This window comes from Eulemur rufifrons, chromosome 19 (genome assembly GCF_041146395.1).
Source record: "Eulemur rufifrons isolate Redbay chromosome 19, OSU_ERuf_1, whole genome shotgun sequence".
Classification (NCBI taxonomy): Eukaryota; Metazoa; Chordata; class Mammalia; order Primates; family Lemuridae; genus Eulemur; species Eulemur rufifrons.
Genome location: NC_091001.1, coordinates 7837686 through 7856860, shown reverse-complemented (window position 1 = coordinate 7856860; position 19175 = coordinate 7837686). Strand labels below are relative to the sequence as shown.

The 19175-nt window shown below is 40.1% G+C and overlaps 1 protein-coding gene across 4 annotated transcripts in view; it reads right to left on the bottom strand.

The window, feature by feature from the left end:
- The window catches only part of RFC1 (replication factor C subunit 1), a 69378-nt gene that overhangs the window by 8339 nt on the left and 41864 nt on the right, over positions 1 to 19175 (bottom strand). For 2 of the 4 annotated variants that reach the window (XM_069495295.1, XM_069495297.1), the window contains 12 exons: positions 17207 to 17314; positions 13007 to 13186; positions 11346 to 11450; positions 8312 to 8711; positions 6276 to 6388; positions 4873 to 4987; positions 3440 to 3531; positions 3063 to 3200; positions 2820 to 2915; positions 2597 to 2695; positions 1102 to 1256; positions 860 to 977 (listed from right to left, as the gene is read on the bottom strand). In XM_069495295.1, the coding sequence (XP_069351396.1) occupies positions 860 to 977; positions 1102 to 1256; positions 2597 to 2695; positions 2820 to 2915; positions 3063 to 3200; positions 3440 to 3531; positions 4873 to 4987; positions 6276 to 6388; positions 8312 to 8711; positions 11346 to 11450; positions 13007 to 13186; positions 17207 to 17314 (1719 nt within the window). The remainder of the gene's footprint in view (positions 1 to 859; positions 978 to 1101; positions 1257 to 2596; positions 2696 to 2819; positions 2916 to 3062; positions 3201 to 3439; positions 3532 to 4872; positions 4988 to 6275; positions 6389 to 8311; positions 8712 to 11345; positions 11451 to 13006; positions 13187 to 17206; positions 17315 to 19175) is intronic. The other 2 variants (XM_069495296.1, XM_069495298.1) reach the window with 1 other exon arrangement.

Below are 19175 nucleotides of genomic sequence, written 5' to 3'. Positions count from 1 at the left end.
AATAACACTCCAAACGTGAATGTTTGCCAAACTCTGTTTTGAGTTAAAGCTATCCACCTAAATACAGTTCACAATATAAGGCCATCTCTTTGGCAAGGAAGAAAATCAGAACCACGTATCAGGAAGACGGGCGCTGAGCTGCCCTGGCTGCACTTGTCAAGGAGGAGCTACTCAGTGACCACCTGGGGAGCTGAGCGTCACCGCCTCCCCCCAAAAAAGGATTCTTAAAGTAAAACAGAGCAAATCAATCTTTTGATTCCCATCTTACTTATAAACCAAAATCTAACCTTCCTATTTCCATGTGTCCATTTACATAAAAACATTTTTTTTTTTTTTTTTTGAGACAGAGTCTCACTCTGTTGCCCAGGCTAGAGTGAGTGCCATGGCGTCAGCCTAGCTCACAGCAACCTCAAACTCCTGAGCTCAAGGGATCCTCCTGTCTCAGCCTCCCGAGTAGCTGGGACTACAGGCATGCACCACCATGCCCGGCTAATTTTTTCTATATATTTTTAGCTGTCCATATAATTTCTTTCTATTTTTAGTAGAGATGGGGTCTCGCTCTTGCTCAGGCTGGTCTCGAACTCCTGAGCTCAAACGATCCGCCCACCTCGGCCTCCCAGAGTGCTAGGATTACAGGCGTGAGCCACCACGCCCGGCCCATAAAAACATTTTTGAAACACTGAAAATAAGGCCAGATTAAGAAACAGACAGTGGTGACCATAAAGTATTTTAATCTGTTAACAGACTGTATTTTTGCCATAAGGGCCACACTGTTTGCCTGGTATTTCAAGTGCTCACAGGCGCTCAAAGCTATATGTTTTGTTCTCTTTAACTAAACCAGAGTCTGCACTTTAATTACCTGTGTGGGCAGAAGACTCCAGTTTTGCTTACTCCGGATCTGACTGTCCACTAAGTCACCATCACATATGCTATCTGCTGCTCGGCTTAAAAGCATCAAGTGCTTTTTCACGTCACCCCTGCGGGAAAGAACCAGTCTGGATTACACTGCTATCCACACAGCAGGTCCCTCCCTCCTAGGCATGCGGCCTCCGCGGTGCTGGGAGGGCACAGTCCTACCCCTCACTAGCTCTCAGCACTCACCCTGCAGCCACGGGCTTCACGTGTAGGTAGTTCTCCTGCACAAAGAGGGGTGCTATGGAGTAGTCATGAAAAAAGAGATCTGACTTGTCCATGAGCGACATATGAGCAGTCTCCTCTCCAGCTGCAAACACTCTCCGGGCAACATCAAACGGGCCCTAAAAAGAGGGAAGGACACATATATTAGAATGGACAAAATCCCAAACACTGACAACACCAAATGTTGGTGAGGATGTGGAATAACAGGAACTCTCATTCATGGCTGTTGGGAATGCAAAATGGTACAGGCACTTTGGAAGACAGTTAAGCTGTTTCTTACAAAATTAAACATACTCTTACTATATGATTCAGCAATTACGTTCCTTGGTATTTATCAAAATGAACTGAAAACTATGTCTACCCAAAAAGCTCCAAACAGATGTTTACAGCAGCTTTATTTACAATTGCAAAAAGTTGGAAGCAACCAAGATGTCCTTCAGTAGGTGAATGGACAAATAAACCACGGTGCATCCAGACAATGTAATATTAGTCAACAACTAAAAGAAATGAGCTATCAGGTCATAAAGAGACATGGAGGAACCTTAATTGCATATGACTAAGCGAAAGAAGCCAATCTGAAAAGGCTCCATACTGATGATTCCAATTATAGGACATTCTGGAAAAGGCAAAACTATGGAGGCAATAAAATGATCAGCAGTTGCCAGGGATTAAGAGGGAGAGAGAGGGCTGAATCGGTAGAGCACGGAGGATTTTTAGGGCAATGATACTACTCTGCATGATACTAGAATGGTGGACACGTGTCACTGCTCATTTGTCAAAAGCCATCGAATGTACACCACCAAGAGTAAACCCTAATATAAACTATGGACTCTGGGTGATAATGATGTGCCAGCGTAGGTTCACTGACTGTGACAATGGCCCACTGCGGTGCTGGATGTGAGGTAGTGCATGGCTGGTGGTGGGCGGTGGGTACATGGGAACTCTCTGTACCTTCCACTCAATTTTGCTATGAACCTACAACTGCTCTAAAAAATAAAGTGCATTAATTTTTTTAAAAAAGAGGCTTAATCATTACTCTAATAATAAACTCTGACTAGTGACTAGGTAAAATGGAACACAGAGGTAATTAACATAGACCTCTAGTTTTGGAGAGATTATTAAACTAAACCAACTGAAACATTATTCTGAAGAGTACAAAACCATTCAAAATATGAAGCCATATGTAAGAAACTCCAGAAAAGTCACTTATAACTGAGCATGAGTATAAATTAAAACTTATCCCTTTGTCAAAATGCATAAAACACACATTGACATCTGTGGGGAGAAATTCATTTGAAATAGAAACACTTTTAGCACTTATCTATAGCTCTTACTATAAATATCCATGTGTTCTACAGGTGTATCAAGGAACTATAATAACTATTTTTATTAAGCTAATACCTACAAAACAAGAAGTGTTTTGGCTTGAGAAAGTAACAGAAATGGAAATTTATTTTACCAGTTTGATATCCTTTTTGGCCCTATGAGAATCAGCCTTGGCCTGGTCATAGGTTAATGCCTTATTTCCTGCACACCACATACCGAGATTGTGTAAAACCTAAAGGAATCACAAATAAGACAATGTCAAGATGGGAAAACACTGCTACTCCCCCCCTCCCTGGAAGGTTGAAGGCATCAATTCAAAAGAATCAACAACTGTCATACAATAGATATTTATTTACCTGTCTGATATCTTGATTGGCTCCCAAAATTATTTCATTCATAGCTGGAGGGGGGATCTTCAAGCCCTCTTTAAATGCAATAGACATCATAGCACCCTGAAATTGACAAGAGGAGGAATCTTCAATGATTTTTTAAAAACTAACATAATCAGACATTTTAAAAATATTTAGCAGGTACTTTTAAAAACTGACCCGTAAATAAATAGGATCGTGTGAAGGGAAAAAAAGTTTTAATCATCATACCTTAATCTGTTCAACCCGAGGTCTTTGAAAACGAAGATCAAAACAATAATGAACCAAAGAGCGAATCTTGGGATGATTTCTATCATTGCACATACAAATAATGGGAATTTTGGTATGTTTTATCAGGCCAATTAATTCCTGAAAGGTAAATTTGCAACACAAAAATAATTATTTAAAAAATAACAAATACCACACAATGTATTTTAGCTTTTAAAAACTTCCTCAGCTACAGAACACTTGAGATGCTACTAAAAAATAAAATAAAAACAAAACTTCCTCAGCAACATGCCTTAATTGCCGTAAGTATCAGCGCATGATAATGTCTTAAAAATCTAAAAATCCACAGCAAAACTGCAAAAATAAGGCACTTTCCTTACCTGAATTCCTCCCCTGTCCTCGTTGCCTGCCATGCCATCCACCTCATCCATGATGAGGGCGTGCTTGGTACCTCCTGAGCAGGCTGCTCCGCCTGGCCCAACAGGCAAAGGATGGGACAAAAACAAAATAACAATTGTTCAAAAACCTGCTTAACAGGAAATTATATAGAAATTCTCCCCCCCTCCTTCCCTGGCGCACCCAGCTTCCCTTCCCAGAGGCAAACAGCAGCCTCTTGTATATCCTTTAAGGGATATTCTATACATATTAAAAACATGTGCGCATAAAAATATATACCTTGGTTTTGTCATTTAATATATTTTGGTGATTTGTTCTTTGTCTGTAAATATATAACAATTCATTTCTTTTTTTTTTTTTTTATTTCAGCATATTACGGGTAGTTGTTTAGGCTACATGTGTTGCCTTTGCCCCACTCAAGTCAGCTTCCAGTGTGTCCATTCCCCAGACGGTGCACACCGCACCCATTAGGTGTGTATACACCCAAACAATTCATTTCTTAAGGCAATTCAATATTCCATTTTACACATGTCCTAATTTACTTAATCACTGTTAATGAAATTAGCATGCTTCTAAGTTTTTGCTATAAGTCATACTATACGAATATCCTTTCATATCTCTATATGTCATTTTGCACATTTATAAGTATAATAGCTAAATTCCAGGAATTGAAACTTCTGAGTTAAAAGGTATATTTAATTTAACTGTGAGAAATACTGCCAGACTGCTCTCCAGAGTTGTACCAACTTCCACTCTAACCAGCCATGTGTAAGAGTAACATTTCCTGAGCAACTTCTTTTGAACAAAGATTTCCTACCACTGAAAGTGCCAAGAATTCAGGTGACATAGACTCTAAATAGCCACTGTGCAGTGCTAGATTTGGGCATGGTGTTTTCCCCACGAACTCTGGCCCCACAGGCCCATCAGCCACAGCCGGACACGCGGTGCAGTGGGCGCTCTCGTCTCCCACCGCCTTGGCCTGAGCTGACCTCTTCTACCTCCAGACGGTTCTCTTTCTCACTGAGGCCTTTCAAACAATTATCCTTTTATCCCAATGTCCCAAATACGACTATTTCTTCATCTACAGGCCTTATTACCTCACTCATCACACTATATTACAGTCATTTATTTTGTTTTCCTCTTCACAAGATTCACCTGTGAATCCTCTAAAAATCATATGTAGATTACATAAATATGTGCATGTACACGTTTTTATTACATTCTCAGAAACCTCTAAAACCTAAAAAAGGGTAAGTATTGGCCCTTAAGAGTTATGTCAGAGGCTTTCTTATTCTCATTAGCCCCAGGAGTTAGCAGGGTGCTTGGCATATAGTAGTGTTCAATACTGGTTATTGAACATTGAAATGAACTTGTTTTTCTTACGTGACAACAAAAAACAGTTCAAAAAGCCACATACTTGAATAAAAGCCTTTGATGCTGGTATTATCCAGTGATTCAGCAACAACTGCCTTCAAACTGTTCTTACTCCGAGTATCACTTGCATTCAGTTCCACGTAGGTGTACCCCAATTCCTAATTGAAATATCGGAAGCCATTACCATCACAACTTCATTTAGCTCCCACGCAAAAAAGGCTAGTTAAGAAAGAAAGAAGGCCCCCCTCCCCTCTTTCTGATTTCCAAGAAGGAAAAAAACAAACAAACAAACAAACAACAACAAAAAAAAAAAGAGTACAAAAATCACATAAAGGATCTTAGGTAAAAATATAAAGCATAGTAACAACAGACAATGAGATTAACTATAATACGCCTCACAATATTAAAATTTTTTTAATTTTTAGACTATCATATACATGCATATAACACACACAAATAAACACACAAGCTGGTAAATCACTAATATGGAAGAATATATTTGAACAAGCAATTTTATTAAGTTTACTTCCTAAAGTCCTAAACAGAATTAAATATAATCATCCCAAGAATTCAACATCAGATATGGAATTAATCTATTATAAGATACCAAAAAGTAATTCTCTTCAAGATGAATTACAAAGTTAAATCACTGTCAAACTATCCCCAATAAACAATTTTCCTCTCAAATCATGAAAGTTCAAGTTATTCTGATTCACTTCTCAAAATTGATAAATAAAATGCTTTAATTCAATTCCCAAAAATGATAAATAAAATGCTTTAATTCAATTCCCAAAAAACCTAATGTCAATAATACAGAGAGAAAAGAGTCGTGTTCACAATTTTAGGGACTAGGAAAAAATATATATTTTTTGCTTTTTCTTTAATGTTTATAAATACAGTGAAAAACAGCTAAAAATTTATATTCAAATGTTATGTGCTGGTCTAGTGCTTACGAAAATCAAGTCCTTTCATTGTCTGGAGATCCAGCAGCAACAGAGACAAGAACAAAGGCCTGATTCGGACAAGCTGACTTTAAACTGTGCCACCACCCTCTCCCCTCCAAGCCTTTTTCATCTGTCACATGTGGATGATAACAGTACATACATTCGGTGCACAGAATTATTACAGGAGTATATGAGGTATCTGTCCCTTTCAGGATCTGTAACACATATTTATACTATCTATAAGATAATGTACCCAAGTACTTAGCACACTGCCTGGCTCATGGGTAAATATTACCTATTATTATAATGACCAATATTAGAAAAGGATGAAAATGACAAATATCACCAGAACCAAAGCAAATTCTAAAAGTTTGATTTCAGAAAAATATACATCATAGGTTTATACACATACATCACATACACACTCACACACATACATTTATCTCCCACACAAGACCACTCCAAGATTATCTTTCCAACCACACTGCAACAGAGGACCCACCTGACACACCAGAGAAGCTGTGGTGGTTTTGCCAACACCTGGAGGGCCTGAGAGTAACGCTGCTTTAAAACTAGAGCCATCATCTTTGCCGGCAAATTTACCAAACTTTGCTGCTAAGAAAAAAAAAGTTCCAGAGTGTTAATCTGCATCACGTAAAAGAAATTCAGGAATGGCAGGAATAGTTGTGCATAAACTTCACATAGAGAGCAGTCCTCCAATTTGGTTCTAAATTTGCAGAATCAAACTTGCAGAATATTTTCTATAAAGTATTAACAGTTTCCAGAGCATTTACTGAAATTCTACTCCCTACCTTACCTCTACCCAAAATAAGAAACTAAAACTAATTCACTTTAAAACTCTGCATTTGAAACAGTAATTTTATGAGTTTTCTTTCCTAGAATCCACCTGCTACAGAGCACGCTGCCTGGACTCTGATCCTAACTCCATCCACCCTAACTCCACCTCTCGCCAGCTGGGAGCACGTTAGAAGTGACTGGCTTAACCCCTCTGTGCCTGTCTCCTCCTCCGCACAATGAGGGCAACAGGAGGAAAGTCGCTGGCAGGGCTGTTGTGAGGACAACACACCTCGACAAATGTTAACAAGTATAACCAGCTACACAACCACAAAAAGAAACAATGATTTGAAGATGCTGCGTCTGCAACTATCTTGCACCACTCAACACTAGAATACTCTTTTTCCCTTCACCACATGGGCACCTGGCACATAAATCATGCTCAATCACACTCAATAACTCAGAGAGATATGGCTAAACCTCTTGCCAAGAGGGAACTGAAGCCTTAAAAAAGTCTTTTCCAAGTCCGGGCAACCCAGTAAGACCTCATCTCTATAAAAAATAAAAAAAGTAGCCGGGCGTGGTGGCACGTGCCTGCAGACCCAACTACTTGGTAGGCTGAGGCAGGAGGATCCCTTGAGCCCAGGAGTTCAGGGCTGCAGTGAGCTATGATGACGCCGCTGCATGCCAGTAGAGACAACAGAGTGAGACTCTGTCTCTTAAAAAGAAAAAAAAATTTTCTTTTTTCATTTGAAAAGTCTTCTCTAGGCACATGAAACACTTGCCCCCGCGGCCGGCCCCCCCGCCTTTTAAGGTAGATTTTAGGTGGTTTCAGAAAGAGAAAAAAATGTAAATTTTAAAATTTTAAAATTTAAGTTTAACCTGTATCATTACAATTTTATTATCTATTATAAATAAACTGGCATCACCGGCAAGGTCTAGCAACCACCTACATATTAATAACCCAGTTATCACTGTGGGGATTCACCATGATGCTCACTAAATTTTGCCTTTATTTGTTCTGCACTATCCCCCAGGGCTGCAGTTGAAGCTTAAGAAAACACTCAACATTCGTGATCTGAAACCTCAGTTCCAAAAATACTTTGGGTATTAAATATATATTATGGCATTTCATTTTCCATGACAAACACATAGTAAACAAGCACAGAAACTACAGAAGCACAGGCCCATCAGGGCTGTGAAAAGCCAGTGGCACAAGCCACCAGGATGTTAGGCTGACTGCCTGAGCACACGCCTCAGTCCGCACTCACCTTTCCCCGCAGCGCCCTTGGCACTCGCGGAGGTCTTGCTCTCACGTGTCTGCAGCCCTTGAGACGTGTTCTCTTTCCCACCCAACTCCACTCCCCCTCCACCCAGCTACCTCCTACTTGGTCTCCAGCCTTCCTCCAGGGACGGGAGCACACATCCCCCCTCGGGACCACATACTCCACCCCTGCAGCTCCCCGTACCTACCCCTAGAGCAGAACAATACATTTTAATGGCTGGTTCGGATATGTCTCCCCACTGCCTGTGAGATCCTGAAAAGGACTGTGTTTTGTTCATAACAGCACCACCAGGGTCTGGTACAGCACCTGGGCTCAGACCAAGCTCTTAATAAATGCTTGCTGATGGAAGAATGAACTAACTCATTAGACTTTCTCATATATGTGCAATTGAGCAATTACATGTTGAAAGACACACACAAACACACACACACGAAAATGAGTGAGGTTATAAAATTACCGTGTTTTTTATCTTCCGAAGAACTCTCATGCCAGTTTCGGAGCCAGCGTAGGAGTTTGTTGGCACAGCTCTGGTCTCCTTGTTGTCCAATAATGGTCTTAAGTGAGGTTGGCTTATATTTATCCACCCAGAGCAAATTTTCCACCTTGTTTTCACTGCGGCCATCAGCCAAATTCCTGGCCTTGCTGTCACCACTAACCCCCTCAGCCACCTGCTCCTCAAAGTCCAGGCCTCTCCTGAACACACTCGTTTCCTTTTGTACTGACTTTACGGAACTGTCCCTTTTGGGCGTCAGCTTGCTCTTTTTAGATTCTGATTCCTTTTTAGTTGGACTAATTTTTCTTTTTCCTTGGTCATTTTTTTGAGGTGTTTTCTCCAATTTGGACTTTTCTTTCTTCATCTTAAAAAGTGGTAAAGTGAGGGAAAAAGAAAACTGATGAGACATACAGAACTTCTACCCTGCTAACCATCCTACAGAGAGCAGTCCGAGACAGCCAAGTGAGCCACTCAACCTGGGTCAGCCTTTTCACAACGGATCCTGCTATTTATGGAAATCACCTCCTTCAAAACTCTAAAAATTAACAACACACACCAAAAAGCACCCAAATGCAATTTTTAAGTGAGAACATATTGTTTTTTTTAAAGTAATAAGCATTCCAATTTTACTCTTAAAAAATGGAGGAAATGGTTACGAGATTTTTATTTCAAAGTTTCCTGGTTAGTTAAAAGTTAATGCCTCCACAAAAACTTGCATACAAAGGTTCACAGAAGTTACAGCCAAAAAACTGAAATAAGCCAAACGTCCATCGCTTGAAGAATGGCTAAACAAAATGGGGTATAGCTACACAATGGAATAGTATTCACCCATAACAAAGAGTGAGGTACTGATCCACGCTACAACATAGGTGAACCTTGAAACCATTATGCTAAGTGAAAGAAACCAGACACAAAAGGCTGCAAAAAAAAACGTCCCAAACAGGCAAATCCATGGAGACATAAGTAAATGCCAGGGAGTGGGTATGATGATGAGTGACTGCTAGTGGGTACAGAGTTTCTTCTGGGGGGTGACGAAAACGTTCTGGTTTTAGACAGTGGTGATGATTGCACCTTCTTGTTAATAGACTAAAAACCACTGACTTATACACTTTAAAAAGGTGAATTTGATGGTATATAAATATCTCAGTTTTTTAAAAAGTTAGTGCCTCTTTACCATTGAATGCTAAAATTAGTGGATGAATGTTTGAGGAGAAACAGGGTATTAAAATAGTCTTACAGTATCTCCCCAAGATCGTTACCAACTACAAAGGGGAAAACAGTCACATCACTAGGAGAAACCCAGCAGACATCATCTTAACCAAATAATCAAGGTTATCATCACCAATCATAAAACATATTGACATCATGTACAATTTATATGATGCACTGAGAAGGACGCACTATCACTTCTGTGGTGTTCTTGCCAAAAATGTATAACCTCAATCTAATCATGAAAAAATATCACAGAACCAAATAGAGATGTTCTACAAAACTGACTGGTACTCATCAAGAATATCAAGGTCATAGAAGACACAAGAACTAAATGCAGTGTGAGATCCTGGAACAGAAAAAGGACAATAGGGGAAAATGTGAAGTTCCAATAATATGTGTAGTTTGGTTAATGATATGGTAGTGTTGTTAATTTCCTGGTTTTTATAACTATGCTACGGTACGTAATCCAAATCCTTCCCTAGGATTTCTCTAACTGGAATAAACTGAGTGGGCCATACCACCACCTGTGTGACAGAGCTGGAACATCAATTTGGGATGCTGGCACTCCTGTGCCCGGAATGTAGAAAAGGCTGTTGCATATTAAAAGGAGGCTGACAGGAGAAACAGAAGGACAGAAACCAAAAGGGTCCTCAAAGCACTGCAGTCTCTGGACCCAGTAGTTCCCAGACCAGATCCACCCTGCCCATAGTTTAGTTATGAGATCCACCCTTTTTGCTAAAGCTAATGTAGGACAAGTTTCTGTCACGACTGAAAAAGACCAAATATAGTCCCAATTGAAATGAATTTATCATGCTGATACCTGTTAACATATCCTTTAAGGAACTCTTAAACAATAACTTTCACATGAAGTCAACACAAAAGTATGGAAAATAGGCCAGGCTTCGTAGCTCATGCCTATAATCCTAGTACTTTGGGAGGCCAAGGCGAGAGAATCGATTGAGGCCAGGAGTTAAAGACCAGCCTGAGCAACATAGCAAGGCCCATCTCTACAAAAGAAAACAGAAAATTAGCTGGGTATGGTGGCGTGCCCCTGTAGTCCCAGCTACTTGGGAGGCTGAAGCGGGAGGATCACTTGACCCCAGCCAAGAGTTTGGGGTTGCTGTAAGCTACTATAATGATGCCACTGCACTCTAGCCTGGGCAACTGAGTGAGACCCTGCCTCAAGGGAAAAAAAAAGATATGGAGAATAAGGAAAGTTTAGTAAGTAAATATGTTATATGTAATACACTGTCCTCTTTCTTTATATTCCTTTGCAAAATTTAAGGAAATACACCAAAGTAGACATCCTGAAGCAGAGTCCTTCAGCTCAAAGAGAAATAAGAAGTTTGTGGTAAAAATGGAGGTAAATCTTTCAGCCAACTGGCCTATATCCACCCAAAATAAGTCTCTATGAAATAGAAAAGTTGCTCTACACCAACTTAAATAAATCAAGTTCTTCTTCCTTTTTTTTTTTTTCTTTTTTAAGAGACAGGGTCTTGCTCTGTCACCCAGGCTGGAATGCAGTGGTGCAATCATAGCTCACTGCAACCTCAAACTCCTGGGCTCAAGCGATCCTCCTGGCTCAGCCTCCTCCCAAGTAGCTAGGACTACAGGTGCATGCCACCATACCCAGCAAATTTTTTGTAAAGATGGGGTCTGGCTTGTTGCCCAGGCTGGTCTTGAACTCCTGGCCCCAAGCAATCCTCCTCCCCTGGCCTCCCAAAGTGCTGGGATTATAGGCATGAGCCACCACTTCTGGCCTAAATCAAGTGCGTTTTATACAAACCTCAGCTTCAACTGCTATTTCATACTTGGACTTCTTGGCTGGCATAGTTCGAATCAGATTCAGTAGCCCATCTTCATCGATAATTTTTGTCCCCAAGGCTGCTGCCTGTTGATTAAAAATGCAAATCATCAAAACTGCATCCTAGGCCGGGCGCGGTGGCTCACGCCTGTAATCCTAGCACTCTGGGAGGCCGAGGCGGGTGGATTGCTCAAGGTCAGGAGTTCGAGACCAGCCTGAGCGAGACCCCGTCTCTACTAAAAATAGAAAGACATTATATGGACAACTAAAAAAATCTATATAGAAAAAATTAGCCGGGCATAGTGGCGCATGCCTGTAGTCCCAGCTACTCGGGAGGCTGAGGCAGTAGGATCGCTTAAGCCGAGGAGTCTGAGGTTGCTGTGAGCTAAGCTGACGCCACGGCACTCACTCTAGCCTGGGCAACAAAGTGAGACTCTGTCTCAACAAAAAAAAAAAAAAAAAAAAAAAAACTGCATCCTAACAATTCTTTTCTGTAAAAAAAAAAAAAAATGATTCTAGGGCCTATTAGTAGGTAAAAAACCACATTTTTAAATTACATAGCACTGGAATAAAAAAAAAAAACACATTCATTGAAAAGCATCATTAAAAATAAAAGATACACTCCCTAAGAGTGGTGAAGTGTCACATTACTTTTGTGGATTGAATCCACATTTTTGTGGATTACTATACCTTTCCTCCCCTAGAAATGGGCAAAGCCACTAGGCCCTAAGTATAGTTCTTCACTCCCTCTTCCATGTTTGACTCATATAGCAGACATTTCCTACCACCTTCTTCCCTGCTAACAGAACTCCAATGTGTCCATCTATAAGTGATTGGTTGTGACTGGTCTCAGGCGATCAGAAAAGTCCTAATCCTCCCCCAACCTCCCTTGCAGCTCTGAATGGCCATGTGACACCTGTGGCCAATGAGACTTCAGTAGACATCTACAAGAGGTGTTTCTACGAGAACTCTAGTCAGGCCAGTCACAGCTATTATGACATCTTGCCCTTGTACCCTTTTTCCTGCCTTGAATGAGGACTTAAATGCCTAGAGTGGCAGCTACCTTGTAGCCACAAGGCAAAATGCAAAAGGACAAAAGCTAACACAATAAGGATAACAGAGGTGAAGGATGGAGCCTAGCTCCATTATTGAGCTGATGAACCATCCCCAGCAACTGCCTACCTCTGGAATTCTTGTTAGGTGAAGAAAATAAGCAGGTATTTGTTTAAATCACTCTTAGCTGGGTATTCTGTTACTAGGAGCTAAACATAATCCTAACCAACAGACCTCTGACTCTTAAGAGCTTCCAACAAAAAAATTTATGTATACAGTGGCATATATAGGAATACTTAGGACTAGAAAAATAGGCAACTGCATTTGTTTCTATCTTCCAAAAAAAAAAAAAAAAGATTTAAACTAGAATACACTAAGAAAAGTCAAGTAAACGGGAACTGTGCCTTCAACTGGAAGACCAAAATCCTGGGGCTGAAGCCAACATCACTTCTGTGGAGAACAAATAACGTAGGGAAGAAATTGCTTTTCCATTTTTTTTCTTAACTGTGTAAAGGGCAATGGTACAGTCACATCAGGAGCGTGCCAAAGCAAGCAAGCTGCCACTGTGTTGAGAACACAGCAGTACCCACCTTATCACTCTTGGTCTGTCCACTATCACGGCCCATGACAAGGTAGTTTGTTTTCTTGCTGACATTTCCTGTTACTTTTCCCCCATAACGTTCAATTAGAGACTTGGCTTCATCTCGCTCAATGGACTCCAGCACTCCTGTGATTACAAATATGAGGCCTTCCAGGCAATTTTCAGCTCCCTAAAAACCAAAATGTTCAAGTAGAAAGGAAATTACATGGTAGCTTTCCATGGAAATATTTGGCATCAAAATTGCAGAAAGCTGATTTTTCTCATTTGACATCATTAAAATAATCTCAGCACGAAAAGTTTGCTAGAAAGTTACAGCAAATAAGCAGAACCTGAGATTAAATACTGAGAAATTCTTATGTTGCTAACATTTAATAAACTTGTAAAACGAGCAATGAAAAGCATATAGCCAATACTGTTAGCAAAGCTCATTAAAATTACCCATTCATACTATTTTCCATTATGCCTTTTATATTTAAACTGCTAGTTACCTTGCATAACTTTAAGTAAACAACCAAAAGCACCTATAGAAACTCTTGCCATTAAAGTTTTGATTCTGAGAGGCTTAGCAAGTTTGAGCGCTTGTCCTCTCTGCTGATTATTCTCTGATAGTAAATCTAACAACCTGCTAGCTAATAACTTAAAGGCAAGATGTTATCCCCCGATTACAAATATAACTCTGATAATACAAAAGACACTGGCCAAAAAGAAATGAATGGAGCAGATGTTCAACCTTAATTGGAATTATACACAGACTTGTCTTTGCAATGGTTTCATAAAATTATACAACCAAGCAAAGTGAAAATAAAAATTATGATATCCCAAGTTACTTATTACTCTTTGAATCAAAAACTGAAATCAACACAGACTTAAAACAGGCTTGAAGAGCAGCAGCTAAATAAAATTCAAAGATTGACCCAACACAAGTTCAATCCCTCACCATTCAGGTGAAGAATCTTTCTTGGAAGACAAAAAGAAATAACTATGAATCTGCTTGAAAAAGAAAAGGTCTGACCAACATCATCTCAAGCTCACTTCAGGCTCTGCAGTTCTCAGATTAAAACGATCTACTGTAACATTACAGGTACTTAAATTCTCAACAAATTCAAAGTAACCCTGGAAACTACACACTCAAGCCCCCGTATCTCACAACCCAATTATCTACTGTCCCCCATATTATCACCCACCATGACTCTGAGTATCTTTTCACTTCCCCTGTCTCAGCACTTCCAGCCGCCCTACCCACTCTGCATTCCATGCACAGCACTCACTCCGGGAGCAGCCAACTACCCAACAGCCTCGACCTCTTCTCAGTATTCCCACCACAGCCCTGCCCTCCCTGAAACTGGGCTGTCCCCTAAGGACACCACTTTGCCTGGAGTCCTCTCAAGCAGAGCTTGTTTAGTCTTTCACACACATGCACGAGAAGCAAGGGGGCATCTTCCTCTCGCCTCCTGTAAGATGACCGGTTGGCCCCCTGGAGTTCATCACTTCCCCACATCCCCCGCCCCGTCCCAGCTCCACCATCCTCCCCCTCTCTTTATTAGGGGAACTACTAGTTTCCAGATGCAGTTATGTATACCAAGCAAACTGAAAATAAAATTAATTTATACATTGTATATGTATCCCCTCCCCTCCCACCTTCTCAGAAATTTCACACTATATTTGATTATCCTTCTCTTTCGGGTTCATCTTCAATCTCTCGCTTCCTGGTAGGATCTATCCCATCAGCAAAAGGCATACTTTAAGTATCTTCTACCATTAAAATACTCACATTTTGCCCCCAAACCTCACCTTCCATTTTTAGTTAGAAGTCTTCTCTCTCGTCCCCTTCACACCTAAACTTATCAAAAATATTACCTACTTCTGCTGTCTCCATTTTGTCTATTCACACTCACTCTTCAACCCACTTCCATCAGGCTCTGCCTCCACTACTCTATTTAAACTGCTCTTGCTAAGGTCACTAAGGAGCATTATTCATGTTACTAAATGAAATGGAGGCTGGGGGCACAGCAGCTCATGCCTGTAATCCCAGGGCTTTGGGAAGCCAAGGTGGGAGGATCACTCGAGACCAGCCTGGACAACATAGCAAGACCCAGTCTCTAAAAAAAAAAAAAAAAAAAAAATGAGCTGGGCATGGTAGTGCACGTCTGTACTCCTAGCTACTCAGGAGGCTGGGGAAGAAAGATCACTTGAGCTGAAGAGTTGAAGACTGCAGGGAGCTCTGATCATGTCACTGCACCCAGCCAGGGGCAACAGAGCAGGACTCTGTCTCAAAAAAAAATAAATAAATAAATAAAATAATTGAATTAAATTTAAATTTAAATTACAAATAAACACAATGGGCAATTTTCTGTCTCCCCTTACCTGGAATCTTTAACAGCATGACAGACCTAACCAATCATTTAAAAAATATTCTCCCTTCCCTTTGCTTCTGTGATAACTTTATCAGACTTCTCTCCTACATTGCGGCTGCTGCTTCTCAGTCTCCTTTTGGTTTTCATCCACGTCTACTTCACAAACAAGCAGGGGCCAACACCCTCTTCTCTTCTCATTCTGTACTGGTTTGCCAAATGCTATTAATCCCTTCAAATATTATCTATATACCAATAATGCCCAAATTTTACATCCAGTCTGGACCTCTGTTCTGGGCTCCAAGCCCACATTATCTACTTGTCCACTCAGCATCTCCACGTGGACATCTCACTTACACGAAAATACATACAAGAGCACAATATGGGCTGGACACGGTGGCTCACGCCCATAATCCTAGCACTCTGGGAGGCCAAGGCGGGTGGATCGTTTGAGCTCAGGAGTTCTAGACCAGCCTGAGCAAGAGCGAGACCCTGTCTCTATTTAAAAAAAAAAAAAAAAATAGAAAGAAATTAGCTGGACAACTAAAAATAAATAGAAAAAATTAGCCGGGCATGGTGGCACATGCCTGTAGTCCCAGCTACTCGGGAGGCTGAGGCAGGAGGATCGCTTGAGCCCAGGAGTTTGAGGTTGCTGTGAGCTAGGCTGACGCCACGGCACTCTAGCCCCGGCAACAGAGTGAGACTCTGTCTCAAAAACAAAACAAAACAAAACAAAAAAAAAAAACAGCACAGTATGGCCAACAGCAAACTCGTCACCATCTTCTCAGACCCACTCTGCCACCAATGGCCTCAGCCTGGTTGGCTCATGCCAACAACCAGGAGATCATCCCTGATACTCATTCTTTCTCACTTCCCACTTTCAGTTATCAGTTATCACAAAGCCCTACAAGATATTACCTCTTCCACTGAAACCACTTCACTTTTCAGCACTGTCACTGCTCCTCCAGACAAGTCCCTGCCACTGATCTCTGTCTGTGTGTGTGCTCCTCCCCGCATCCACTGCACCCTACGCTCAGCAGCCAGGGAGATCTTTCACAAATGCAAACCTGGTCATGTTATTCCCCCACTTAAACTTCGTTCTCTTATGTCCTAAACATTCATTCTCTTAGGTCCTAAAAGTCGTTCTCAAAGTCCTAAACATCATGCCCTGCAAGATGTGGCCCCATTAACCTCTTCCGCCACTCTCATCCCTTGGTCGCTGTGCTCCAACTACACTGCTTTTCTTGTCGTTGCTCAAACATACCATGCAAGAGCCCGTCTCACTCAGGGCTGTCACACATTCCGGTCTCTCTGCCCAGATCATCATGCCAGCACAACCCTACCCTGCACACCAGGCGAACTCCTTTCATTCTTCAAGCCTCCATTTAAATATCACTTATTCTACAGGTCACATCCAGGGTCAGTTTCCTCTGCTATACTCTCTAAAGGCATCTTAGATTTTTCCTTCACATATCACAATTATAATTAAATAATAATTTATTGAATGTCTCTTTTCTTAGACTGTAAATCCCATGCAGGCAAAAAGCATTAGTCTTGCCACTGGCGTATTCTCAAAGCCTAGCCTTTCTAGGGCTACTCGTTATCTAAAGGAAAATTTCTCTGAGTATGAAACAGGGACTCGTAATGTGAATGAACATCCCTAATTCATGAAAATGGTCACACATTTTTTTCTGTTCATTTTCCCCCAGTTGAAAGTCTCTCATGATGTTATTAATTCTTAATTATTAACTCTCTGCTGCTGTGAGCACAGTGAATACATACGTGGACCCACACAAGGCAGCCCCTTACAGAACAGCATGCTCTCTCAGTATTCTTACCTTGGGTATTTCTTTGGAGCCCAGAGCTTTGGGACCTTCTCGATTTAAGTAGCTTCGATAAGCTTGATAATTACTGCGTTTCTTTTCAGAATCTTCAGGACTTACAGACTTTGGGGAGAAAGGAATAAAATTGAACAAAGTCATGCAAAATTCATGTAAAATTAAAAATACATATCTAGAAATAAACATTAAGTCACTTCTGTGTTTGGTTCTAAAATTAACAGTTTTAGCTATACAGGTACTTCTCAACTTACAGATGCCTGACTTATAAACATCCCTGCATCAGTCCTTGTCAAAACTCTCTCTTCTCTCTAAAGGCACATACCTTAGGGCAGGTTAGGGGTATAAGCCAAGATGCCAGCTCCAAGCAAAGAAATGGAAAGAATGTTTTGAGAGATTCATGTAAATTTTAAATTCTACTCCATGATATATCCAAGTTTATTTTAACAGAAAAATAAATTTTCCCCTAAGTAAATTTGATCACCCAAAAACATATCCTATATGTTAATCCTATGACCTTGCATACCTCTAAAACACTGCCCTATATCACTAGAGATATAAACACTCCAGTCAGAGAATCAAAGGCTTCATGTAAAAAACACCCAGCTCAGAGAAGGAGCTCCAAAGAGCAGGCACATTCAATATGCTACCACTCTCCCTTCTATGTTTAATCTCTCCCATTCTGTTTCTCCAGGGAATTTTACCATGGGTATATGTCAGAAAATCATGGGAAAATTTTTCAAATTATATATCCCTGGACCCACATCCAAATTTCTGATTCAGAGATAAGGGATATGGCCAGAACAAGTATATTTAAGTGAAAAAACATTCTAGATAATTCTGATTTAAGAATAATTACAAGATGGTCTCTGTTATTTTTTTACTTCCTGTTTTACATTATTTTTAACTTGTAAGCAACCACAAATCCCTTCAATAATAGGCAAAATATTTCTCTATAAAATAATTTAACCAATAGAATAATTGTTATGAGTTAAATAAGCCATTAAGGACTGGTCCTAGAATCCAACCCTACTTTTTACCAATGGTTCTCAAACGTTGGTGTGTCTTATAATATGATATGAGGAGCTGATTAAAATACAGCTGCCCATACCACATGTCCTGGGAAACCGTAATTTTAACAAGCTTCACCAGAGAGTTTAATGCATATACTAACATGGGGAAATGATTCATTTATAACATTAGTTCTATGAAAAAAAAATCTGAATCATAAACTTATAAAATAACTTTGAAGCACACCCATTTATGAAGTCTGAATTATTTGACTGAGACCAAATGAATTATTAAAGATTGACTTTGATGCTCCCAAAACTGCTTACGTAAAAGTTCTAAGTTATTTCTGTTCCAACTTTTAAAAATACAGTGAAGAGTAACAGTGTCATTTAAAGATTTCCTCTTTTTTCATAAATATAGCTTCTGTAAACTGAACATGTTTAGTGTGCCTGAAGAAAAACATTCATCTACCAGATAGGCCTTTAGTGAGGAAAAATCTGAGACCAAAAAGTTAATTGTTCCTTTAAGCGTATTTATGAGCAGTGCCCACAAACAAAAGCATTTTGAAATCATCACCATTTCACTGTTCTGCACTAAAAAATAATGGTGATGAGCAGTTAAAATAGACAATAGTCTACTTTTAATTCTAAGTGCCTAAGAGGCATGAAGGAATAGTGGTTTCTCATTATGAATCTCAAGTGATTCCAAATTGGAGATTCAGAGAGGCCACTGGTTTCTCAAATATATTTGAAAAAAAGAAAACTTTTGAAAAGCATTAATTATTTCACCATTTTTTTACCTGTGAAAATGATTTCAGTATGTCAACACTGTTATACAAGAGCAAAAAGGTATAAATTCAGAACAAATCCAAATATCAGTAATTTTAATAATAATAGCTAAAACGTATATAGCACTTATTAGGTCCCAGGCACTGTTCTTAGTGGTTTTACATATTAAC